Source organism: Chenopodium album, chromosome 14, assembly GCF_948465745.1.
Source record: "Chenopodium album chromosome 14, dcCheAlbu1.1, whole genome shotgun sequence".
Taxonomy (NCBI): domain Eukaryota; kingdom Viridiplantae; phylum Streptophyta; class Magnoliopsida; order Caryophyllales; family Amaranthaceae; genus Chenopodium; species Chenopodium album.
In genome coordinates, this window is record NC_137847.1 from 11,454,440 (window position 1) to 11,480,452 (window position 26,013).

The following is a 26,013-nucleotide window of genomic DNA, read 5'->3' on the forward strand; positions in this document are numbered from 1 at the left end:
TAAAAAAAGAATATTTACATTATATTGCATCAAATTGACTTTAACTCATAAATCTATAACTATATATTATACTAGATGAAGCACGTGCAATGCACGATTTGTTTGAATTTTTTAAAACAAATTTTTTAATTAATGTGCTAAAATTGGTTATATATTTAGATAAAATTCCTAATATAAAAAGATAATATTATATATTTAATTAATTTAAATTTAAAAATGACATTCGTCAATTTTGCTTACGTGGCATTTGAATCATATAATTATAATTTAAATTTTAAAATCTCATTCGCCAATTTCGCTTACGTGACATTTGAATTATTTAATTATAAAAGATTTTAATAATTTCTTATTTAATTGGCTACTACTAAAATTTATAATCCTACATGGCACACTAAGAAAATTAGATCCTATATGGCTCTCTAAAAACTCGAGAAAAAACTCCCCTTTATTTATATATATATTAGATTATATTAAAGGTGACACCAGGAATGACATGCATGTATCATCTTCTTTTTAAAAAATTTCTGCCATTTTTTTTTGGCCAAAGGTTCCTAGAGAATATTTATACTATGCAATAATATTCCCTAACTATTTGGTATTTATATTTTATTATTTAAATTATACACACTCAACAAAAATATTATTACTTTAATTAATACTATGCAATAATTAAACTAATAATAAACCATGAAAGTTACCGTGCATGGCACGGGACTTAATCAAGTAATCACAAAATACAAGTGTCTTTTTAGTGAAAAACTTACAAAAAATGAAAAAATAAATAATTAAAGGGAAAAAAAAATAAAAAGTGTACCAATAAGAGTGGAACACATGGCAGCATATACTGTTTGTAAAATTTCCTGTTATTAAATATTAGTATAGATTAACCCAGGTAACCAGTGCATTAAACGGGCTAAAAAGCTAATTAGTCTATAATTAGTGATCCGATTCCGGAATTGATTTTTATCACTCGCCTTGATGACTCTTTAAACACCAAAACCATATTAGTCCTTGATCATTATAAAAATTAAAAAAACCATAAACCCCAAGACTCCAAGAGAGTGTAGCGCGTGCATAACTTCAACTTGTTTCAGTCTCCCTGAATTCGCTGAAGCAACACAAAAACCTTGAGCAGATCGCGATTTCTCTTTCTCATCTCTCATGGTACCAATCTCTCTCCTCATATTCCACTCTTCTTCTTCTTCAAATCTTCATTTTCAATCAATGTTTGATCTGTAATTGTTTCTCTTTTAATGGTGTTTTTCAGGCTCAATCGGCAAAACCCATCACTAGTCCTTTTCCTCCATCGTTGTATCCAACCCTAGCTTTCTTCCTCCTCGTTTTTGGGCTCATTGTCACTGCATCTTTCTTTATGTAAGTCGATCTCTACCTAATGTTTTGAATTTTTTATTTTAATTGAGTAATTGTTGGTTTATTGAGTTGAATTTTTCTACTTTTTGTTGTGATTTTGTATTTATTTGGTGGGTTTTGCTTGAGATTTTTGTTTTGAATTGGGGTTTTCTGTTTAATGTTATATGGATTGGTATTTGTGAATGTAATTGTTGTGATCTGAATTTCTGAGTTGGGTATTTTAATAATGAAGTTAAACTAAGATTGAATTTTATAGTCGTTAATGCATAGAATTTGTGAATTTGATGATTCCGAACCTGGCGCCTTGTTGTAATTCAAATTTTGTGTTTGTTGATGCCCTTGTTGGGTATGTTGTGGTAGAGTTCAAGTAATGTTTTTGCAATTGAGATTAACTAGTCATTGTTTCATTTAGTATGTGAAAGTGGGAGGTCGAGTTTCCGGCTTTTATGCTTGATGAGTGGAGCTGAACTTTTGCAAATTGGGGATGCAAATGAAACCCTAGTATTACTATCGCGAAATGGGGGGAGATGGGGTAGGGGAATTTTGAAGGGCTTACAGGCTATTCATCATTATTTATTTATACTAATACATCAACACCTCATAAACTTATAACCTTTTATGAGTTCATCTATAGTCCGCCCATTCATGGCAACAACTGGAATCTTTGCATAGGCTAGTGTTTGTTTTTTGTTGTTATTTTCCATACAAATGTCTTTTTTTTTCCCTCTCAAATCTTTTCACCCACTTTTTTCCAAACCTATATTTTATTCACAGTTAGTAGTGTAAAACTTCAGGCTACTCTACAGTGTATGTTGTGGTTTTTGTTTCTTATAAATATTAACTCTCACTAATTGGTATGCTTCTTCAAAGTCCTCAGCTAAGTTCGCTCTTTTTTGGGTTTAAATTTTAATTGAAAAGTGTTTGGACAAACAATTTGAAAGGGGGATGAAAGTCAGAAGATTTGAAGAAGTGAACCTTAGACAAACATATAGAAGAGAAATAGGAAGTGACCATTAGGTGGAGGGTTTTATTTTTCTCTCTCCCATTTGATTTCCTGCACCTGAAGGTCTCTATTCGGTACTCATAGTGGTATGGGGTTGGAATAAGGAATGAAACCATGATGGTATAGGTTTGGAGCCTAATTCTTAATATCTAGTGTTTGGTTTAATTCTGAAATGATTTTTTATTTTATTTTATTTTATTTTATTTTATTTGATACTTGAACTATTGGTATAAGCCAAATCCACCCCCCTCCCCCTCCCTTTAGGTTTTTAAACCCCATACCTTAAGGGTTTGAGGTATGGGTTTGAAATTCATAAATTCATTGACTAAACACATGGTATATTGGTATGGGTTTAAATCACTCTAAACCTATACCTCTTACCTATATTTCGTGAACCAAACACCCCCTTATTGTTATCTAAATGACATATGAGGGATTGAGGCTATTAGAACATGTTGGGGATAGCATTTCTTAGTCTGATTCTTAAATCAGAAGATGTTGTATTGGTCGGTGGTCCATGAGATAAGATCAATGCCTACTTGCCTAGTGTATATGTGTATGAGTCATGAATGTAATATTGTGAATCTTACAATAAAACCTAGATCTTACACTCTTTTGCTCCTGTGAATCCAGTCAACTGTAGATGAATATGCAGGGATTTTTATTAAGGTTCCAGAAAACTTTGAGGATGGTAGTTAGGAGTTAGGATTATCTTTTGGAAGACTTGAAGTCTCTAAGGTTTTGAAAGTTATCCCACCTCAAATCTTACCAGAAAATTAGGTAATAAAGAAGAGTAAGTAGACGCTGAGTTTAAGTATGACAAACTGTACAGAGAGTGCAATATACAATTGTTTTATTCTATTTCTTCCATCTTCACATGATTTTTATGATGGTGCCTGGATTTTACTTTGTTAAGTATACTGACAGTATTATCTTTTTTTTTTTTTTTTTTTTTTGTACTTTATAAAAGTAGTTGCCTTATTTTAAGGATGCAAATTTTGTGGGTATTATGACATTTCTTAAATTGGTTGTATGGAAGGATAATAAATGACAATGTTGAGATGTACCAAAAATGAAGCAATTGTAGTGTAGCATGATAAAATCAAAGGCATGTTTGGCAGTACAGTTTGATCGAGTCAAAACTGTATTTGTTCCAACTTCCAAGTATCAGTCTTTGATATAGTAGTGGTGATCAGTTTGAGCACTAATGTTATAGTTAAAGATAGGATTTTGCATGATGTATGATTAGTATATAGGGTATTATTGTGTCAAGCTATGTTTTTAGATTTTTTTAGATCAAATTTTCTCGTGTAAATATTTTTTGAAACCTGGTTGTGTTGAATAGTTGTAACATCTAACTGACTCAAGTGCTCAACATCTTACTGCTAACATTTATTGGTGATGAGCTATAGCTAATTAGCTAAACAATGGTGTGGTTTTCCAAACTGGCTGGAAGTGTTTGAAATGTAAGGAGTTTTTATCTTTCAATTTGGAAGCAAAGGTGAAAATTATCTTGGAATCCTGCGTGAATATAGTGTGGAATATGGATTAAATTACGTGTATGTCACATTGACCAATAGAGGTCAGATTGTTAGAAACATTTGTGCAGCACTAGTTGTATTAGAGAGTGAAATGCTGATTTGGATTATTTGGTGTTTGGATTTCGGTTTGATTTAAGTATGGATTTTGCTGCATTCATCTTGTGTGGTACCGGTCGATCAATGTTGATTAGCTCTGTCTGGCTATATGGTATCATTGTTAATCTTAATTCCACATATTTACTCTAATCTTTATTTTAGCTACGCGGCTACTTCTGCTAAGAAGAATCGAAGTCTTGCTAAAGAACTCGTCACTGGAGGAGTTGCTTCTGTCTTTTTGGTAAGCAATTATGCATCATCTAGTTTATACTACATATAATTTAACTTTCTGAAATTGATAGCCCTGTAGTCCCTCTTGAATTGACGCAAATCTTTGTCTCTGTTGCAGGGCTTTGGATCTTTATTTTTGCTCCTAGCAAGCGGTGTTTATGTCTGATTTTTAGTGTTAAATCCATCTGTTTGCTATAGAGTATTGAGTAATAGTTAAAGTTGGCCATGTTTTGACAATTTTGCAGTTCACTGTGGCTTATGAATCATGAACTGTAATTATATGGACCGCACCATGGTTTCTTCCATGAATCGGGTTGATCAGTAATGCTTTATTATGGGAGGCTATACTTTCTGATATAAGGTTAAATTCTCAAATTCTAGTATGAAGAAAGAAGTTCAATATTGTTGGCTGAAAGACAATTCAAAATTCAATTGGTAGATGAAGTAGGACAAACTTTACGACTTACCACATTAACCACATGATGACATGATATAACATTAGTTATGTGAATCCGTCTCTTTATAATTTGCCAGCAATCTTCATCATTTACACTTTGTTTGGATTGAAGGAAGTGGAGGGAAAAGAGGGAAAAAAAGGGTTATGGGAATAAATGAATAATTACGGACATTAAAGCTTGTGCCGACGAAGATGAAACATATTGCCGCCTTCACCATCGTGAACGAGATGACAGATTCTGAGGAATCATATATTGGTGCTCGTGATAATGTGTAGGCCACTTTACTCCATGATGAAGGAAAGTTAGGCATCCCTTGGGATGTCATGGGAAGTATTGATGTGAAGTAAGTTAGCAATACAATGTTGTCAATTATGGGAGAGAGATTGGATGATGATTAAGAGCATTCACACAAAGGAACAAATTTTTTTTTTTTTTTTTTTGAATTTATCAATCAAACAAACTGCAAATTATACTTTAGATAAAATTCCACAAGGAAAAAAAAAAAGGGATTAATCAAATATTTCAATTATTAGAACAAAGATACACAAGGAAAAAAAAGGGATTAATCAAATCTTTCAATTATTAGAACAAGGATACAAGGTAAAATCATTGGTTAATGCCTTCTCCAACTTAAAAAATGAAAGTCAAAGTAAGTTTGCAAGTGTTTTTCCAAAAAAAAAAAAAAAAAAAAAAGTGTTTGTAATTCAAGATTCCGATGGAAAGAAAAAAAAGAAAGAGAGAGGAGATGAGGGGAAAAGAAAAACACATTAAGAAAATCGAAAAAAGATAATGGAATCAATTTAAGCTGGAAAATATATATACAGCGATGAATAGAATTGTGTTGGACTTAGACAAGCTAAAGATACTTTAAAGGTGTTAAATTAGGTTAAGTTCAATTGGTCTAGTCATATCAAATTTAATTCGGATTTCAGTCCTGCGATAACAATGAGTTTACATTTCGTAGAAGTCAAAATTTAATTCGAATCACTTTTAAATTAAATTAAAATTACTTGAAATTTTTAAAACCTTTATAATTGATTCTAATCAGGTCGGGTCCCCTCGAATAATCGTACAATCGTCTCTCTCTACAAATCCAGACACAGACACAAAATAAATAGGGTCCCATACTCCCAAAGTCCCAAGTCCGTAATTTTATAGTGTTGTCTGTATTACAAATGCAAAGCAGCTCACTCCAACTGTAGACAAGAAGAAGAAGAAGAAGAAGAAGAAGAAGAAGAAGAAGCAGAAGAATTAGAGAAAGTTGGTTTGAAGAAGAAAATGAGAGGAAAACATCAACAATCGGCAGTTGATGAGAAGTACGCTCAATGGAAATCTCTCGTCCCTGTTCTCTACGACTGGCTCGCTAATCACAACCTCGTCTGGCCTTCTCTCTCTTGCCGGTACTCTACTTTTTTAGGGTTTCAAATTCTATCATTTTCCTGTTTCACTCTAAATTTTCGAAATTTTCAATTCTTCATGCCCTAATTCCACGTATTTTGTATTGTATTTTGATGAATTTGTTGCATTTTTTTTTTATTTGGTTAATTTCTAGCTTTTTTTAGTTGTTGATTGTTTTTGTTCGTCTTCTTTTGTTGTAATGATGAATTTTTGTGTCCAAAATGGTTGACTTACTTCATAATTGACTATGCTGGAAAATTAAATATATCAGTCTAGGTTCTGTTGAGAAATTGATAATTTTGTTTGTTTGTTTGGTTGGTTGGTTGGTTGTTGTTAAATTTCGGTTGGCTTGATACGGTGGTGAGTTAAACCTTTCCAGAGCGCTGTTCTGTTTCAAAGTTGATACTTTTGATCGTTGCTGATTTTCGGTAGTGTTGATATCGTGCCGAATTGAACCTTAATCGTCACAGTTGTGTTTCAAAGTTGAAATTTTTTTGTAGTATTGATAACTTGATGTTGTGATGAAGCATGAAATGAACATTAATTGTTCGCCTTTGAAATTATTTGGCAGTATGAGTTATGGAACTACCTTATTTTCTGATTTTGTAGTACATTTGTGCAATTTTAGAGGTTTAATGATATGTAGTATTCCTGCATTTTAAGGTGTTATAATTGGCATTTTGAAGTTTGAACTTTTGAAGTATGATGTTAATTTCAGAGTTAAAATAAAAATAATAAGCAGGTCTAATTGTGAGGAGTTGAACACGACAAACTCACTTCAAATGGGCGCAACTTAATCATCTGTCATCCTTATAATTCACTTCAAAATAACCTATACTTTTAGTGTGTCTTGAGTAATTGTGTTCATGGCCTTATGCAGGTGGGGCCCGCAGCTCGAGCAAGCTACTTACAAGAACCGGCAGCGTCTCTATCTCTCTGAACAGGCATTTTCTGCTTTTCCTCTTATCTCTCTCCTTTTAATCTTAATAGTGGTTAATTTCATAGTACATTGTTGTTGCTATATGAATTTATAGTAAAAATTAAATAATAAAAAAAATTCCCTTAAATTTCGTGCTTATATGTTTTCCGAGTTGCAATTCTTTTAGAATTTCTTTTCAAGTTCTAACTGACATGGTTGAGAGACCTCCACTAATACTTCGTTTCTCAACAAGTATGGAGACGTCTATTGTTATAATGGATGCAAGAAAGATTAAAGAAATCAACAAACAAGAACACAAATTTTATTTCGTTCACTAATGATGAGTTGAGTGGGACCATGGAGGGATTAAACGAGGAAGAGGGAGACCAAAGATGACTTGGTTGGAAGGAGTGAGGAAGGATATGAAGTGCATGGATTTACGTGAGGATGAAGTTTTGGATCGTAAGGGATGGAGGAGAAAGATTTATGTTGATGACTACACGGAATAATCAAATTTGGTTCATGTTAGCCGACCCCACTTTTGGGATTAAGGCTTTGATTGATTGATTGATTGATTGACTAATGATGAGTTAGCTATGTTCATGGAGAGGTGAGAGGAGAGTTTTATTGATCTTGAGGAAAGTACAATTTACATAATATTTCCTAGGTTAAATTGTTAAACCCTTACGGCGTTTATATAGTACTCCTAAAACGGATTAGGCCGAATGTAGGCTCAAAAACAAAAAACCTAACCTACTCAACAAATAGTGAGTCATTTGAAGGGGGCTAACTGATTCAAGGCATATTCTAACATCTATGATGGACAGTATATCAACTTTCAATTATAATGGATTACATATAACATGTCACTAAATAATTATTTATACCTTATGTAGTTATGTTTTATTTGTTGTGAAATTGTAGTTCAGTTAGGTGACTTTCAGATTACAGGTCTGATGTAAGAAAATCCTCCTTGCTTGTTTGGTGAGCTTGCTTGAATTTCTATAGGTAAAAGCCTCATTAGAGGTGTTGGCTATGGCATGACATGGACCAAGCAATGGCATCGTTAACGATTAAATTTCTGTTGTTCTGCTACTTGATTGTCCATCTCCAATTCTCCATTAAATTATTTATATTTGAAATTTTCTTTTGCATGAACTCAGCTAATGTTTGTTCAGAAAGTTGCATTCACATATGATTGGAATTTAAATCTTTCTTTGCTCTTTTATAACATGGTCCTTTTTAGTTATGATGGTATTTCTCTTTGTAATTTTTTAGACCGATGGCAGTGTGCCAAATACACTGGTTATAGCTAACTGTGAAATTGTAAAGCCAAGAGTTGCTGCTGCAGAGCATATCTCACAGGTGATCTTATTATCTTATGTAGTTCCCTGCTCTCCAAATTAAGTGTTTGCTTGACCAACTTTTCTTACTCCTATTTCATTTTACCTGTCACTTATAGGTGGTTGTTAGTTTTGTATATATATAGAATAACTAATATTTCGTGAATCTACTTACGAGACAGTTATTTCGTAATTGAGTTCAAAACTGTTTATTTTATTTTCATTATTGGTGTGCTTTTCATCTCAAAAGTGGCAAGATATGATTGAAGGATGTAGAATTTGCTTAATATTCCTTTTATCCCAATTTCTAAGTACACTTTGTAATCTGTGATTGTGAGTCACATCTGTATTGGACACTGGAACAAGGGCACGAGGTGTTCCAATTTCATGTATATATATATATATATATATATATATATATATATATATATATATATATATATATATATATATATATATATATATATATATTTCTCGAGTAGATGAAGCATACATATAAATGTTGTAAACAAAAAATATCACCCCATCCCATCCTGATTCATAAAAATTGAAATGCCTTATTTTGTTGATTTCCTGTTCAGTTTTTCCATTTGATGATTGTAATATGTTCATTTCTTTTTGGTGTAGTTTAATGAAGAAGCTCGCTCTCCATTTGTGAAGAAGTACAAGACCATTATACATCCTGGAGAGGTGAAGAAAAATTGTTTTTGAATTCTAGAGCTCTGGTTGTACAAGTGTACAGTATTAAACTCGCTCATATATGCGTATTTGTATTGAAGGATGTTCATATTTCATGCTAGAGCCTTTGCTCGGATTTATATTATTTGTGATTTTGTGTCTGTGACTGATGGCTACTTTTCAAATGTCCTTTGTTTGTTTGTAACCTGTAAAATTATGTATAACACTATTCAAGCCTGGTGCCTTGGATAGGCTGTTTTTAGAAAGAATTCAGAAAGATGACAATTTAAGTGGAAACATAAAAAGTTCACATACGTTATAGCTTATTTTCAAATGTAATCAACTTGGACATTTGAGAGTGTGTGCCTTTTCTTGAGTTGGTTTTACTCTTTATGAGTGGCTTGACATCTTATGAAAGAACTTACTCATTAGTGTTAATTTCAGCACATGATTTCCTTTCTGAAGAGAACATGAGCAATCATGGATTATTCCCAATGTGTTTTAACAGGTGAACAGAATCAGGGAACTTCCTCAGCATAATCATATTGTTGCCACCCATACAGATAGTCCTGATGTAAGCTTTCTCTAGACATACAGTAAACAATTATTATCTAAATGTTATAATTATCCCTTGTTCTATTTTCATGTATTTTCTGTACAAAAGAAGTTTATATATGATTGTATTTTAGGTTTTGATTTGGGATGTTGAGACTCAACCCAATCGCCATGCTGTGCTAGGAGCAACTCCTTCTCGTCCAGATTTGGTATGATTTTTATTTTTATTTTTTTCTTGTTCATTTCTCGGTATAATATATCTAGGGTTATTCATTGTGCTTTAATTCCAAGGAACATGCAAGTATAATATGTCATGCTCTCTTGCAGGTATTGACAGGACATAAAGAAAATGCCGAGTTTGCTCTTGCAATGTGTCCAAAGGAACCTTATGTGCTCTCTGGAGGTGGGGAGGCTGTATTATTAGTACTTCTAGTTTTGACTTCATCTTGATGCTCATGTGATATATTTCTTTTTTTGGGATCACATTGATGTTAATATGCTATCATGTTTTCTCATAGATTTGATATTATCTTGGATTGTCTGACTTCATGGATTCTTGAGCTTGCTATTGGCTGGGTATTCTATTCAATGCCCAATCATCTCATCTCATATTGTTGTAGTGTTTATTTATTTATTTATTTTTTTTCCTCTTCTTTTTTGTTTGGGGGGTGGGGGTGGGGGTGGAGGGAGGAAGAGGGTAGGATCTGGTAACAGTGTTTGTTCATTCACTAGGTGCGAATATTCATAATGTTACAAGCACAAAGAAAATCTGCCAATCCAAAAAAAGTGCGCACACAGATAACTAGTCTAGCAAGCACATATCCTCACCATACTGTCTTCTGTTGCATCCATGTGAAAACTAACAAGCGATTCAATTATTTGTAAATCCAGCATTGCGCTGTGGAATTTTGGGGTGGTTTTGGTTCAAAGTGGGTTGAAAAAGTCAAGTCCGGCTTATCCAAATTATAGTTATGGTAATATATGTTGGATCATATTCTATTTGTACATAAAGTGTTCCTAGATGATTTTCACTCAAAACTAGAAAGTAATTTTTGAATATGAATGAATGAAATGCAAGAAGTTGGAAAGAGGGAAAAAGGTAAGAAGTTCGTTCTTTTTTTTTTTTTTAAGAACAGAGAGTCATTAATCTGATTGTAAACATATTATTGGCCTGTAGATATTTTGAATTTACTTCCTTAGTGGTCAGTAGTAATACTCCTTAGGATATTACTCTCTCTTAAGGAGATTTTTGTTTGATTCATTCCTTTTTTCTGAGAGCTGTGTTTAGGGAAATGTAGCATACCACATTACCGCTAGGGAAGTGATTTCTTAAGTGGGTTGTTTTCTCTTGAATTGTATCAATGTAACCTGACCACACTGTATTACCCTAGCACTACATCAAGGAGGTGGGATACCTATTAATGAGATTTATAGGCCTGTTATATGGTGCACCATTGACATCATAATGTTTTTCTGAGAGGGGTGCCTTAAGGCTGTTGGTTTTGCTCATGGATGAGATTCCAGTGTTGAATGTACGATGATGGGGTATTACTGCCTTATTGGGACTCAACTGATACAAGGAAATTGTGTGGTTTGTTTATTAATGTGATTGTGTGTGTTGTTTTTGCCATCATTACTGTTACCTTCAACTTCATATAATTTTCTAAAGGTCAGATGGAAATCTATATAGGTAGATGCCAATCATTGGCTGTAGATAATACCATTTTTTATTTAGCAGGTCTGTGAAAAATTCATATTCTTCTCATAGGACAAGCTTTCTTCCTGCTTTAAATATCTTACCTATGTAACTCCCCTTATATACTCCCTCAAAAAGCATGTACAAAGACAGATAATTTTATTAGCAATGGCAGCAGGTTGCTTGAAAATGGAGCTCCATTAATTGTACTTGCATCACTTGCTTTTAGTACGCTTGAATATATTTGCAAAATTTGTCACACATAGCTATAATTTTGCAGGGAAAGACAAGTCCGTAGTTTTGTGGAGCATTCAGGACCACATAACAACAACAGCCTCAGACCCTTCAACCAACAAGCCTCAAGGATCGGGGGCGACAATAGTGAAACAAAATGGTGAAAGCCCTTCTGTTGGACCTCGGGGTATCTTTCAAGGCCATGAAGATACTGTGGAAGATGTGCAGTTTTGTCCAAAAAGGTGATTTTCCAATTTTATGTTATTAGTAAAGTGAAAATTTGGGACTCTTGAGTTTTGCAGTTCTGTCATTTGGTTTTGACTCTATTGCAATTATCTTGAAGCTCTCAAGAGTTCTGTAGTGTTGGAGATGACTCTTGCCTTATACTGTGGGATGCTCGGACTGGGTCTGATCCAGCCATTAAGGTAGAGTTGTCATTATTTTTTGATGTTTCTAGCAGGACTTGATTATTTTATTATAGTTACAAACATGCACACATGCACATGTGCACATACATAATATCATATACTATGTATAGTAGCAGATTTCAAAATGTATCTTTACTTTTGAGCTACAAACATGAATGGCAAATGCTATTTTGATTTGGTTTAATTGATGAAATTTCCATTTGATCTCACAGTAAGAATTTTATATAAATTGATCTAATACTATTGTAAATTCCCTTACTTGATGCTATTGTGATAGTGATTTTCAAGGGATTTTCTACCCTTTCAACTAAATAGACTATATGTTTGTTTCAAGTCGTAAACTTATCTTTTAAATTTCATTATTACTATATGTAATTAACTCTGATTCTATTTGTTACATGACTTGGTGCTTTGGTCCTAAATTTGACAGGTTGAGAAGGCTCATAATGCCGATCTTCACTGTGTTGACTGGAATCCTTTTGATGAAAATTACATCCTCACAGGGTACGCTCTGCATCACTGATTTTTCCGTTTATGCTGTACTTCCTCTGTTTCACTAAATTGTAACACTTATCATTTCACGCTTGACAATGCATTATTTCAATCTCTAATATTTTTATTCATCAACAAGTGTATACTATAAATTTTGTTTGAAAGTATAAATTGAGGTGAATCTAATAAGGTCCCACATGACTATTTTTCCATAACCATAAATCATAAAAGTTAGTCAGAGTAGAGTATGTGAATATTGCATAAGTCAAAGTGTTGCAATTTTAGTGAAACAGAGGAAGTATTAGGTTGCTTCATATATACATGAGATATGATCCTCTATGTATATCCATATGAGAAAAAGGATAGGCGTATAGTTTGATCCCTTCGGAGGTCAGTCTGGGAGGTCAAAATATGCACAGCCTTACCCTTTCTAGGTAACAGTAATAACACTTATATTTTTGTAGGAGTTGACATGGCTTCTGTGTTAATTTCTTCAGATCTGCTGATAGCTCTGTTCGTATGTTTGACCGGCGTAATCTTACTTCTGACGGAGTAGGATCACCTGTTCACAAATTTGAGGGCCACAAAGCTGCTGTTCTTTGTGTCCAGGTTCTAAATGTTTTTCGCATAATGATTGTAACCACATTCTATAATCCTGCAAATTCTGTTCTTAACACATCCTTAATTTCAGTGGTCTCCTGACAATCCAACTGTCTTTGGAAGTGCTGCAGAGGATGGTGTTCTCAACATTTGGGACTATGAGAAGGTAAAGAAAATCAGCAGTTGCTCTTGTAATGTTTTTAGAGACCTGTGGGTAAAACAACTATAGGCAGAGGGTTTCAGGAGATAGGAATTAGTTTAGTTGCTTGGACTTATTGTTCAACTTTTGTGCCGAAAGTTACTCACAGTAAAAAGAATCTGCCAGTGTTCTAGCTTTTGATTTCATATTCTAGTGCCTACTGTATTTGTCAATTGCTGAATGCTCTCTTGCCCCTTTCCTTCTTTTAATAAATATGAACCTCTGCTAATATTTGTCTGAAGATTATTTAAAATTGACTTTTGAATACATATCAACCGTGGCAAGAACATCATCTATTAAGTCATAGATCTAGTGTAAGAATAACCATGTGACTTTTGTGCATGGGTTGTATTGTTTCTTGGGCATAAGCTCAGATAAGATCTACAAATAATAAGTTTGGACACACTCACAAATGAGTTCCACCACAGTGGAAATAACTTAAAATTATGTAATAAAGTTTAGACAAATGAGTCAGATATAACTCAGATAAATTCAAATAATACGAGTTAAAGTTCAAAGCTAAAACAAATTCAGACTAGGTAATTTGAGACTAAATAAGCCAGATAGAACTGTGTCTTAAGATTTCTGTGCTTTGCTGATATTATAATTGTTTGGCATGTGTTATTAAAGGGTTATCCGATTGTGAATTTGTGACATAGTTAATGATTTTACAATACTTAATAAAACTTAGATATTTCAAGCATTTCATCTTATTATATCCTGGTGTCTTTTCTTTTTTTTTTTTTTTTTTTTTTTTGTTGTTGTTTCCACATTTTTAAACCACTTGTACAACTTCTTTGATATACCCTTTGCTATTTTTTCCAGGTTGGTAAAAAGAAAGAGCGTGGGGTAAGAACACCAAATGCTCCTCCAGGTCTCTTTTTTCAGCATGCTGGACACAGGTTTGGTTTTTTCTTAATATGTTTCTACATGATATATTCATTTCTTTTGTGGTTATTTTAAAGACTTGGAAATTTTTCGTTCATCGTATCTTTCTACATGTTCCATTAAACCATTTTCTCTGCAAAAACGTTTGTATTGTCATATTGTAGAATAATTGACATCAAGTGATTCGAGTCTTTATAAAAAAATTTAACAGTTCATGGTTCTGTCTAATGCTAGCGTAAAAACGTTTTTGATGCAAATTTGATATTAGCCTTTGTTTTCAAAAGTATTTTGTATGTTTTCTGACTGCTTTGTTTGCTCTAATGGATGAGGTCTTGAAGCCTTACAACTGAACAAATTTGCTTTTCTGAATTATATACAGGGATAAGGTGGTTGATTTTCATTGGAATACCTATGATGCTTGGACTATTGTGAGTGTTTCTGATGACTGTGATTCTAGTGGCGGTGGTGGAACTCTACAGGTACCAATCATCTCTGATTGCTACATATGCACTAGATGTCCTGATTCATGAATAGTGACTATCATGACCTTAATCATGATATTAGCTCATTCAAAGAGAAAGAAATGCGTTTTAGTTTCATTTAGGTTGAAGCATTTGTTTTGACGTTGCCGCATCAGCCTAAATTTGAATTAATTCTCCAATTTGCTGCTAGACCTAAATTAATACTCAAGCTATTGACAAGCCCTTTTTTACATTAGTACTTTGGCTTTGTTCAGTGAAAGCCTTAATATAAAGAAGCCAGCAAGTCCTTTGTTTTTTACTGACAGAAATCTACAATTAATTTCAGGCTGTATCAGTCTTCTGATAATCTGATTACCTCATCATTCAACTAACATAACTTTGTTAACTATAAACAGAAACACTGATGTCTTCTTACATGAATTTTACCGCAGATATGGCGTATGAGTGATCTAATTTACCGACCAGAAGAAGAGGTTTTAGCTGAGCTTGAAGAATTCAAGTCACATGTTGTTACATGTGGTTCTAAATCATGAGGTGAGATAAGCAGTGGTAGAGTACATGGTCTTCCAGGTCCCATGAATGTGTAAAGTAGACGATGGCTGGTGCGAGCTGAAATCTATTTTAGTTATGTAGCATGCTGATGCAGGAAAGTTAAGGAATGGGACTTAGTATTTATGGAATTTAAGGGTTATGTTTTACTTTGAGGGTGTTTGGGGGTGGTGGGGATCTTTTACCTTGGTTGTGGAATGTGATTTGTAATATAAATTTGTGAATCTGTGTACTATTCTAGATTGAAGTATGATAGTATGTAACTAGATTAGGCTGAACAGCACTACAGCAGACAGCAGCTTATTATGCTTGATCCCTAGGATACAGATATTGCTCTAGCTAAATTTCACCTTTGCAATATCTATATTTAAGGCTAGAATTATGATACTCCGGTGTTCCTAGAATTAGGTGCACCCAAACGGCTAAAGACAGGTAAAGGAGTTGATACAACTCTTGTCACAATCTAATTACCATCTTTGATCTTCTCCTTCCCTCTTGTCCATGTTTTCTCCTCTTTTGGAAGTCTTACAACAACCTATCAGGCTATCACCATCGCTATTGGGCACCCTTTTAGAAACAAAAAAAAGAAATGAAATCAAACCTATGTAGCCTATAACTGACTAGTAATGAAAGCCCTAAAGATTTCAATCTTGTGTGCCCTTTTTTGGCATGGAGAACAATTCTAAATTAAGCTCAAAACTTTATTCTTCGTAAAATTGAAATATTGTAGCATGCCAATTACATTCTTTTTTGTTACTAAATTGTTTAATTACTCAGTGAGAGCAATATCTTGTACACAAATTAGCTTAATGAAAATCAGATTATCCTTTAAGAATAATATCAGGCTTTTTAGCTACAAGGTCCTAAATTCCTAATACATACTTCGTACAAAGTAAGGACAAATTGTGAAGGTTTTATGAAGCCAAAAAAAAAAAAAAAAACCTTTTTCAAACAAGTATATCAATCAACTATCCCACCTCCCAATTACTATGATCGATGATAAATTAGGTAAAACCTTGGTTAGAAGGATACCTAATTCATAACATCTCATTGTTCTTAATAAAAGAAAATATACCAACAGACTACATGTCACAAACGACAAACCTTAGTTTATTGTACAAGTAACTAGATAGTTTTTGGAACCTCGGCTTGGAAAGTCAAAGTGGTTTGACCATTCAAAATTTGAGGTTCATTGTCATCGATCTGAAGAGGTTCAAGAGAGTCTACTATATCGCGCATAAGTGGTCTAGCCTTGGGGTTGCGATTCAAGCAATGATAGGCTAACATGGCTGCCTTTTGCACTCCTTTTACAGGATAATCTCCTCCAAGTCTAGGATCTATGATGTTAAGTAGTTTTTTCTTCTCTTTAAGTAAAGGAATAGCCCAGTCCGTAAGGTTTTGCTCTCTTGCTGGTCGCGACTTGTCTAATGACTTCCTTCCTGTGAGAAGCTCAAGTAAGACTACACCGTAGCTGTATACATCACTCCTAGGAGTTAAATGACCTGCAATTACACATCCACCGGTAACTTGTTTAATAACACTGTAATAAACTAATAACCAATATTCCCTCTGTTCAGAATTAATAGTCATACATACAGTTTACCTGTCATGATATATTCCGGAGCTGCATATCCATATGTTCCCATTATACGAGTGGAGACATGAGACTTGTCGCCAACAGGCCCATCTTTAGCAAGGCCAAAATCCGAGAGTTTTGCATTGTAATCCTGGAATGTATATATATGAATGTTGAACGGAGTAAATAAGGGTGTGAAATTAAGCACATTTGCAAGGTAAAGATAGAAAACATAGTGTAGTATAATTAAAACATAAGTTTCCCACCTCGTCCAACAAGATGTTAGACGTCTTAAAGTCTCGGTATATGACAGGCTTCTCAGCATCGTGTAAATAAGCGAGTCCTTTTGCAGCACCAAAAGCAATCTTCATTCTGATACCCCAAGATAGGGGAAGCAATACTCCTATAATAAAATTATATGTTAAGAGCTAAATATATACAATTATGTTGGTGAACTAAGTGAGAGTGAGGGATAGCTCAAGTGGGTAGAGCTTCTTTCCCAAATTCTGAAAATCCCATAATTGTTTCTCTCACTCGCCCTTATGGCTCTCTAAACAACAACAAAAATAAAATAAAATAAAATAAAAAATGGTGAACTAAGTAATGGGTTGATGCTTGTCTAAATTTTATGTTATTCATTTAGATAGCCCGAGCAAGGGGAATAATTTGTGCATAACTTTATTTACTAGTCTTAGGGCCTGTTTTCTTCACTTTATTTTCACTTTAGTCCAATTCCAATAAGTTCAGTTCTTAATTTCCTTCTCTCATAAAATATTCCGTTCAGTTCAACTCCAATAAGTTAAGTTAAGTTAAGTTCAGTCAATCAGAACATGCCCTTAATGTTGTTCAAAATATAAAAATTTTGTGCTCGTATTAAAAAAAAAAAAAGTTCTATTAAAAATTGTAATTTAATTGTATATTTTCATACACCCTCTACTCTATATTTCGAAGTACTTTTATAAATATACCCACTACATACCTTATTAGATTCCTCCCTTGCTCCCTACCCAATTTTTTTTTTTTTTTTTTTTTCTAAAAATATGTGTAATCTACTATCGTGATCAATCCGAAATAAAAAAAGCTGAGTATTATAGTGATCAAGTTGCGAATTGGAATATATGTCCTCATTCAAAGTAGAACCATTTAAAAAATATTCGAAATATTATAAATGTGTATTTAAATTTTATTTTTAATGCACATTTGAATCCTTACAATCGGACTCTACGTACATAGGTAGCAATTTACATTTATGAAAAAGATAATCCAAGTTTATCAAGAATACATTCAGTCATTCACAATAAGCATATCACAATTTTATCTATTTTTTAATTACAAATGTTTAATTACGCAACATGCATAATCATAAAATTGCAATCTATTTTTTTAGTTGGTCTCAACCTAATTAGAGTTGCCGCATATATTATGGCATGACCCCAAGCAGATGAAGGCAATTTTGATCTCATCAATAATGGCCTTGCAATCAATTGTAGTCTCTTAATTAATGACTCAGCAAGTCCATTTTGTGTATGAACATGAGCTACAGGATGTTCTACAACAATTCCAATCGACATACAATAATCATTAAATGTTTGGGATGTAAATTCCCCTGCATTGTCAAGCCTTATTCTTTTTATTGTATGGTCTGGAAATTGTGCTCTTAGTTTAATAATTTGAGCAAGGGGTTTTGCAAAAGCAACATTTCTACTGGATAAGAGACTTACATGTGACCATCGAGTTGAGGCATCAATTAATACCATAAAATATCGGAATGGTCCACATGCAGGATTAATTGGTCCACAAATGTCTCCTTGAATCCTCTCTAAAAATGTTGGAGATTCAGTAGCAATTTTGTTCATAGATGGCCTTATTATTAATTTGCCAAGTGAACATGCAGAGCATGTTAATTCATCTGATCGAGGGATTTTAACATTCCTAATTGAATGTCCTACTGAATTTGCTATAATCTTGTGCATCATTCCTGTACCAGGATGACCCAAACGATCATGCCATAAATTTAGCAGATTCTTATTATCTAACTTCTGGTTAGATATCGAATTTATTTCAACTGGTCGTATATCTATATGATATAACCCTGAAGAATGTGCTGGCAATTTCTCATACACATGTTTCTTGCCATGTTTTTCTGCCGTGAGACATAAATATTCCTTTTGATCCACTATCATTGTTTCTAAATGAAAACCATTTTGACGCACATCTTTAAAACTTATAAGATTTCTTCGAGATTTACTCGAATATAAAGCGTCAATAATGATTAATTTTGTTCCATTTGGGAGTATTATGCAAGCTTTTCCAGAACCTTCTATTAGCTTGGCTGACCCAGAAATGGTATTAACATTTGCTTGAAATAATTTTAACTTTAAAAAATATTTTCTATCCTTCAGAATAGTGTGTGTTGTTCCACTATCCAAAAGGCATTGAAATTTGGAACCAACTTCGGGCAGATCCATATCTTCATAAAATAATAAGTATAAGATTAGTTTAAGATAATTTAACTGGACTTACTTTATTAATGATGAAAAATTAAGAGTACATAACTTGAACATGAAAAAAAAAACATATAAGAAAAGTACATAATGAAAACATAATACATATCATAGTAATTGATGAATTATCTAAACATGATTATTCTCTCCAAAGATAAATTCACCACTAGCTTCACCATTGTCTATGTGGAAATCAGACACATCAAGGCTAATTCCAGGGACATTTTCTTCATTAACATAATTTGTTTCGGCATGTTTTTCTTTCCCTTTAATGGAAGCCTGGTATAGTTCTACCAGATGTTTGGCCGTACGACAAGTACGTCCCCAATGTCCAGTCATGCCACATCTATAACATGTGTCTTTTCCTTTTGTGGTGGCTTGATTTTTGTTTCCTTGTTGATGCCCCCTTTGAGTGTTGTTTCTAGGGGGAAATTGGCCTCTACCACGGCCATAACCACGTCCACGGCCACGTCCGCGGAAATTTCCACGACCTCTGCCACGATTATTATATTTTCCACGTCCACCTCTATGAGCAACATTTGTCTCGGGTGGATTTGAGCTTTCTACAGCATTTGTTTCATTGAATGCTTGAGACCCAGTTGGTCTTAGGTTGTGATTCTTCAACAGAAGATCATTATTCTTTTCAGCAACCAATAATGTAGAAATAAGCTCAGAATATTTTGCAAAGCCTCTTTCACGGTATTGCTGTTGCAATACAATGTTGTTAGCATGGAATGTAGAGAGTGTTTTCTCTATCATTTGTACTTCAGTGACTGGTTGATCACAATATCTCAATATTGATACGATTTTATATAGTGATGAATTATAATCACTGACAGATTTAAAGTCCTGAAATCTCAGGTTTGTCCACTCAAATTGTGCTGAAGGAAGGAGTACCCTTTTATGGTGGTCATATCTTCCTTTCAGGCTATCCCATAGTTCTCTGGGATTTTCCACCATTAAATACTCAGTTTTCAAACTGTTATGTAAATGATGCCTTAAGAGAACTATAGCTTTTGCTTTCTCTTGATCAGTTGGAACTTTAACTTGAGCAGGGGCATCTTTTTCGTTTCCTGTGATGGTAATTTCTTTGATTGTATGTTCCAATCCCTGAGCCTTCAAATTCATTTGGGCATCAACTGTCCATTCAAGATAATTATGTCCGGACAAGTCTAATACGTCAAATTGTCTTTTCATCAAGTCTCTCATTTTAATTACAATCAAATAGGTAATTATTATTAAGCCAATTAAGCAAGTGATAATTAAAGTAATCAAATTGTAATCATAATAATAATCCATTTAAAACATATTTGCTTCTCCCCCTTGGGTTATTATTATGATTTACATAAAGTTAAGCTAAAATTAAACATGATAATTACGTTAGTTAAACAATGACAACAACAATAATAACAATAACAATGATAATAATAACAATAACAATAAATACTACTACTATCACTACATCACCGACAACGACAACAACAATAATAATAATAATAATAATAATAATAATAATAATAATAATATTAATGACATACATTAATGATAAGACAAAAGAAATATTTATTATAACAAAATGCACTTATAATCTACCTAGAAGACAAAAAAAACTTGAAGTACTACGGAGATTACATGCATGAATTCTCTTTGTCGAAAAACCGAGCGCTACTTATGTAAAATGATGAAAATCATCATTGCCATTAATAAAACTACTAGGGCCATAATTAAAACTAAATATAGTTTTAATTTCCTTAAATCTTCTTCGAAAGTAAAGGGGTGTGGTGGTTGTCGGTTGTCGACGGGGAACATGGTGTATGACCGGTGTAAATGGAGGAAGAAGAAGAGGAGATAATTTGGGTAAAGTTTAAGGAGGGGATAAGGTTTGTATGGTGAAATAAGGGGGTGTAATCCGCCTTTTATAGGGGGGTAAATTATCCGTTTCAGCTTTACACTACTGTAAAAGTATCATACAATGTTCTAGTAGACTGGTAAAATAATCGTAATCAAACTATTAATATTTACAAACGTAAATAAGTATCACACTGGGATGCAAGCCGTAGTGGTCCGAGAACCCTAATCTATTCATGAGGTCAAGGGTTCGAAAACTGAAAGAAACATAAAAGTGTGTAATCTAAAAAATTAAATAAATATAAAGGCTGCATCATTTTTTTTCATTTTAGTAATTATGCACAAGTAAGTAAGTATAAACATGATTTGTGTGACCATGAAATTTACTCTATTAACATGCATACAACAAATATTTCCACATGCAAAAGTAATTATATATTACTTTCTATAACCATGCATGAGAGTTACCAAACTAAGTATCATAAATAAGGTATGTATTGATATCCTCATTTTTAATCAACATGGCTAATAATGTGGAGTAATTTTGTGGAGAAATATATTGTGAGTTTCTGGTATAGAGGATCCCATATGGGCAACTATAGAGCATACTCCTCAAAATATATTTTGTGAAGGAAATTGAATCTTTGTAAAAATTGGATAATCGGTATAAGTATACCCGATTGAAGATGGTGCTGATAACGTGTTATGAAATATATAGAAATTAGAGGATTAAGAGAAGAAGGTAATAAGAGAAGTATTACTACTTTTATGTATTACTCTTGGTAATATTTTTGTGCATCATACAAGTGAAATTACATGGCTATTTATAGTAGTAAGAACCACTATTACATTGTGGGCTATAACCTTAGAGGGTGGCAATTAGGGTTGGCTACTACATTAAATGCAATGAAGAATTGGAGTGTGGACATTCACACCTTGACTAATTTAATTAACTCTTAACAATATTCCTTAATTTCTGTATATATTAAATTAAATTACAAAAGGTATCTAGGGATTTCTACCATACTCAATTAAATAAGGTTGTGGGTTGTATCTCATGTCAGGCCCATATGTCTAACGCCTAGCTTGTCTCGAATTTTTAAAAGGATAGCTCGGACACAACCCAGGTCCATATGTCATGATAATATGTTGCGTCTTGTTTGTGTATTTAAGGCAAACTAATTTGATATATTTAATTGTTCTGTTTGTTGTGACGTACCAAGACTTCTCCGCTTTCTTTAAAAATAAAAATGTCTTTCCTTACCTTGTGCTCATGTTATGCCATGCTAACTTTTTTCGTCTCATTTTTTAACGGAATATACAATAGACCACATGCAACAACTCCAATGATGTTCAAGACATAAAAAAAATAACAGACATATCTTGCCTAAGCTACCACGTGCTCGTGTTTGGAGAAAATACAAGTTAATATCCTATATTAACAAAACTTGTTAATATCAAGGCTACTTTTGTAAAGTTAGTTGCCACATTAAGGGTAATCTTGTAAATTTAGTGGCCAACCCCCCTTTCTCTCCCCTCTATCACCACCACACAATCACTAGTACCATCTACTGCACCACCGTACGACCCTTAGCTTCTCCAGCCGACCACGACACAATCACTAGCACCGTCACCCGACCCCCACTGAGCATTAGCACCACCATTCGACCGCCGCACCATCGCGATGAACACAACTAGCACGAGCGAATCCCTTTCCCTAAGGGGTTAGTATGGCCCAATTTTAATAATTTGCTACTAAGGTATCTTTTGTTTGGCCGGTTGGCCGACCGGTCGTCGATTTAGTGCCGCGAAAGTGGTCGATCTTGAGCATGGCCATGGGAGGGGAGGAGAGAGAAGGAAATAGTGGCCATGAGAATGAAGGAGAAAGAAGGAAATAATGTCATGTGAGTGGGAAGAGAGAAAAAAATTGGTGATATAAACATGGTTTTGTTAATATAGGATATCAGTTGGGTTTGCCTCGTTAGCCACACACTTGAGAGTGAAGGGAAGGATAAGAAAATCTCTATCCCCTAATACGCTCATTACTTGATAAGATTCGAACCTTAAATCTCTAAAATATGAGATAAGAACCTTATCAAGTGAGTCAACTCTTACTTGATTGTCAATACAAAAAATTGACTACACAAGGTGCCCTAAACAATAATTGGTATACTCTACACATGACAATATCATAAATAGAAAAAAAGGCAGCAAATTAAGCCGTAGAATTGCCCAAATGTAGTCCAACTAGTCAATTAAGGATTCAAACTTCCCAATTGTTTACTCTCGCGGGACTCGTATAATTAAAGGGGTATGCGCAATTTTGAACTCAATTTTTCCTGATGATAATCATCCTCAAGGGGGTGCATTCTTTTTATAATCATCTCACATGAAATGTGAACAACTCTGAATTTACTAAAGAAAATATCCAATATAGATGGTCCACAATATGATTTCTCAAAACACATGCATATCCATCATAGAGCATAGAAAGTACAAGTAACATGGATTAGATGTTCCTAGAGATCTTGTTGGTTAAGTAATCACTTTGTTCTTAAATAAAAGTTGTATTCAAACAAAAAGATCTAATTTCTAGATAAATAATTTATTCATCTTTTTTTTTTTTTGACTGCTTATTAATTAATTAATTACACTTTTTTTTAATCCATTTTTATTCAATTAAACCTCACTATCATGATTTTTTTTTTAGGAAAATTCTCTACGGTAACCCCTAACTTCTACAACGCACCAATGGTGACCTCCCCTTTTTTTTATTATACAAAATTACCTTACTTAAAAATTTCATCTCACCATAACCTTATTTCATTAAGTATTAACTATGGTTAGATTTATATTTAAAAAAAAAAAAAAAATTAACCCTAACCACCAAAAACCAGCCACCACCTGCCCACCATCATCTCCCTTTCGGCACACTACCCCAAGTTCCTCCGATCGTCGACGATGCCCAGACTCCCTCACCCGCCTATGACGTTGTGCCAAGTCCACCTCAAACACCGTCAAGCTAGATTCCCCAATTCCCGCCCACAACCCTCTTTCCCTCTCCTTCTCACCGTCACCACCACTAGATTGTCGATCTCACAACCCCGACCACCCCCAGATCGCTGAACCCAAACCATGACCACCCCCAGACCGTCAATTCACCTAGAACCGACTATAGATCTCTCTCTCTCTCTCTCTCTCTCTCTCTCTCTCTCTATCTTCCCCGCCCTCTCCTCCACCCTCTCTCGATCTCTTTATCTTCTTCGATCTCTGCCCAGAATCGAAACCTCAAACCCTAAACCCATCACCCCTCCTCGAGACCTCGACCAAAACCAATCCACGGCAAGGCGACGAGAATTGAAGGTCAAAGGAGAGAGAGTTGTGAGGTTAGAGTTTGAGTTCGGGTCTAGGCAGAGGAAAGGATGGAGGCGATGGTTCGGCGATTTGGGTGTGAGGTCGGCGTTTCAGATGAGGGGGTTGGGTGGGAGGTGGCTCCGGTGAGGGTGGAGATGGTGCTGCTAGATATGGTGGGGATGAGGGTGGAGGTGCTGGTTGGGTGGGTGGTTTTTCTTTTGTTATTTTTTTTTTTTCAAAGCTAACATAGTTATTTTTTTTTTTAATTAATTAACTCTCATTAATGTCATAAGTGAGATAAATCTTTTAATTGGGGTCATTTTGTATCCCTACCTTATAAAAAGTACAAGAAAACTCTTATATATGAATAGTGTGCTTTCAATTCTACCCTTCAAAATATTTATTTACACATTTATCCTCAACTAATCTTATGAATAGTATGTTTTCAATTTTATCCTTCAAAATATTTAGTTACACATTTACTCTCAATAACTTCTTTTTTTTTTATAATATAATGTGTTCCCTACCTTATAAAAAGTACAAGAAAACTCTTATGAATAGTGTGCTTCCAATTCTACCCTTCAAAATGTTTATTTACACATTTATCCTCAATTACTCTTATAAATAGTATGTTTTCAATTTCCTTCAAAATATTTAGTTACACATTTACTCTCAATAACTACTTTTTTTAAAAAAATAATGTATTCAAGCAATTGATACTACAAAGCGGCAAAGCATTACAAGATCAGATGATAGTATTTAGTGTTCTAAATTTTGCAGTAGACGAAGAGATGAGTGCAAATTATTGAGTAAAATAAAGATAATAAAGGTAATAATTAAGCTGCAATATAGATGCAAACTGCTAAAAGCTTTTGATATGCAGAATGGAGGTTATACTACTTTAATCGTGCACATATTGTGTTAGCAATCTATCATAGGATGTTTATAGTAAAAAAAAAAAAACATATATAATTTGCAATAACATTGTTGTAAAAAATACAATGAAGTAACCCCGATAATCTGTTCAAAAATATTAGGAAAATGATAAATATAGGGCTATGTATAAGAAGTTGAAAAGGGAAATATTGAGGAGAAAACCCCAATAATAGTGTTGAAGAGTGTACTATAACCCATAATCACACTATCAAGTAACCCTATAACATCAACCGAAATCAAGTAATCCCTATAACACTAACGAATTAACTCCTACAACACTAACTAAGTAACCCCAGCTGGTCACATGATGTGACAAGTCACGTGTAAGATTTTGTGTTTAGTATAATAGAGACTTTAAATTAATTCTAATAATACAAAATACAAGTAAAATATAGACGTATGATATTAATCATTTCGCGTTTAATTGATTCGTCTTATTATGTACTCGTACTTTAAATATATCAAAGATTTGCATTTCTAGAACACAATATTTTTCACAATTCCCTCACTAATTATTCTAAAGTAGGTTGCTAAAGTTTAGAACGGGATATTCCCTGTTTCTCATATTGAGAAACGAAATTTGTTTCTTATGGGGGCATTTTCGTGAATAAATCAACAACTTTTTCATTATAGT

The 26,013-nt window shown here is 33.7% G+C and overlaps 3 protein-coding genes across 3 annotated transcripts; 2 read left to right on the forward strand and 1 right to left on the reverse strand.

Annotated features, from left to right (window-relative positions):
- The first annotated feature begins 1,028 nt into the window (after nucleotides 1–1,028).
- On the forward strand, nucleotides 1,029–4,602 carry LOC145578911 (uncharacterized). Its single transcript, XM_081636207.1, has 4 exons — nucleotides 1,029–1,164; nucleotides 1,268–1,374; nucleotides 4,174–4,252; nucleotides 4,361–4,602. The coding sequence occupies exons 1-4, from the start codon at nucleotides 1,162–1,164 to the stop codon at nucleotides 4,406–4,408; spliced, it is 237 nt and encodes a 78-aa protein (XP_081492333.1). The 5' UTR covers nucleotides 1,029–1,161; the 3' UTR covers nucleotides 4,409–4,602.
- Nucleotides 4,603–5,887: 1,285 nt separating this feature from the next.
- Nucleotides 5,888–15,546, forward strand: LOC145580059 (WD-40 repeat-containing protein MSI4-like). The gene is made up of 15 exons (XM_081637382.1): nucleotides 5,888–6,100; nucleotides 6,979–7,042; nucleotides 8,296–8,382; nucleotides 8,988–9,050; nucleotides 9,547–9,612; nucleotides 9,728–9,802; nucleotides 9,921–9,996; nucleotides 11,570–11,765; nucleotides 11,867–11,948; nucleotides 12,382–12,455; nucleotides 12,941–13,052; nucleotides 13,135–13,209; nucleotides 14,068–14,144; nucleotides 14,510–14,609; nucleotides 15,044–15,546. Exons 1-15 carry the CDS (start codon nucleotides 5,979–5,981, stop codon nucleotides 15,143–15,145), a joined length of 1,371 nt encoding a protein of 456 aa, XP_081493508.1. The 5' UTR covers nucleotides 5,888–5,978; the 3' UTR covers nucleotides 15,146–15,546.
- A 96-nt stretch (nucleotides 15,547–15,642) lies between these two features.
- LOC145580060 (putative serine/threonine-protein kinase PBL16) lies at nucleotides 15,643–17,134 on the reverse strand. The gene is made up of 3 exons (XM_081637383.1): nucleotides 17,004–17,134; nucleotides 16,765–16,888; nucleotides 15,643–16,663 (listed from the first exon to the last, which is right to left on the reverse strand). Exons 1-3 carry the CDS (start codon nucleotides 17,106–17,108, stop codon nucleotides 16,287–16,289), a joined length of 606 nt encoding a protein of 201 aa, XP_081493509.1. The 5' UTR covers nucleotides 17,109–17,134; the 3' UTR covers nucleotides 15,643–16,286.
- Between the last annotated feature and the right edge of the window lie 8,879 nt (nucleotides 17,135–26,013).

Coding starts and splice junctions, on each gene's coding strand:
- LOC145580059 (XM_081637382.1), top strand. CDS start 5,979: ATGAGAGGAAAACATCAACAATCGGCAGTTGATGAGAAGTACGCTCAA. Junction 6,101..6,978: donor TGGCCTTCTCTCTCTTGCCG/GTACTCTACTTT, acceptor GGCCTTATGCAG/GTGGGGCCCGCAGCTCGAGC. Junction 9,803..9,920: donor CTCCTTCTCGTCCAGATTTG/GTATGATTTTTA, acceptor GCTCTCTTGCAG/GTATTGACAGGACATAAAGA.
- LOC145580060 (XM_081637383.1), bottom strand. CDS start 17,108: ATGAAGATTGCTTTTGGTGCTGCAAAAGGACTCGCTTATTTACACGAT. Junction 16,889..17,003: donor CTAACATCTTGTTGGACGAG/GTGGGAAACTTA, acceptor TATACATTCCAG/GATTACAATGCAAAACTCTC. Junction 16,664..16,764: donor TCCGGAATATATCATGACAG/GTAAACTGTATG, acceptor GTGTAATTGCAG/GTCATTTAACTCCTAGGAGT.
- LOC145578911 (XM_081636207.1), top strand. Junction 1,375..4,173: donor GTCACTGCATCTTTCTTTAT/GTAAGTCGATCT, acceptor TCTTTATTTTAG/CTACGCGGCTACTTCTGCTA. Junction 4,253..4,360: donor GAGTTGCTTCTGTCTTTTTG/GTAAGCAATTAT, acceptor TCTCTGTTGCAG/GGCTTTGGATCTTTATTTTT.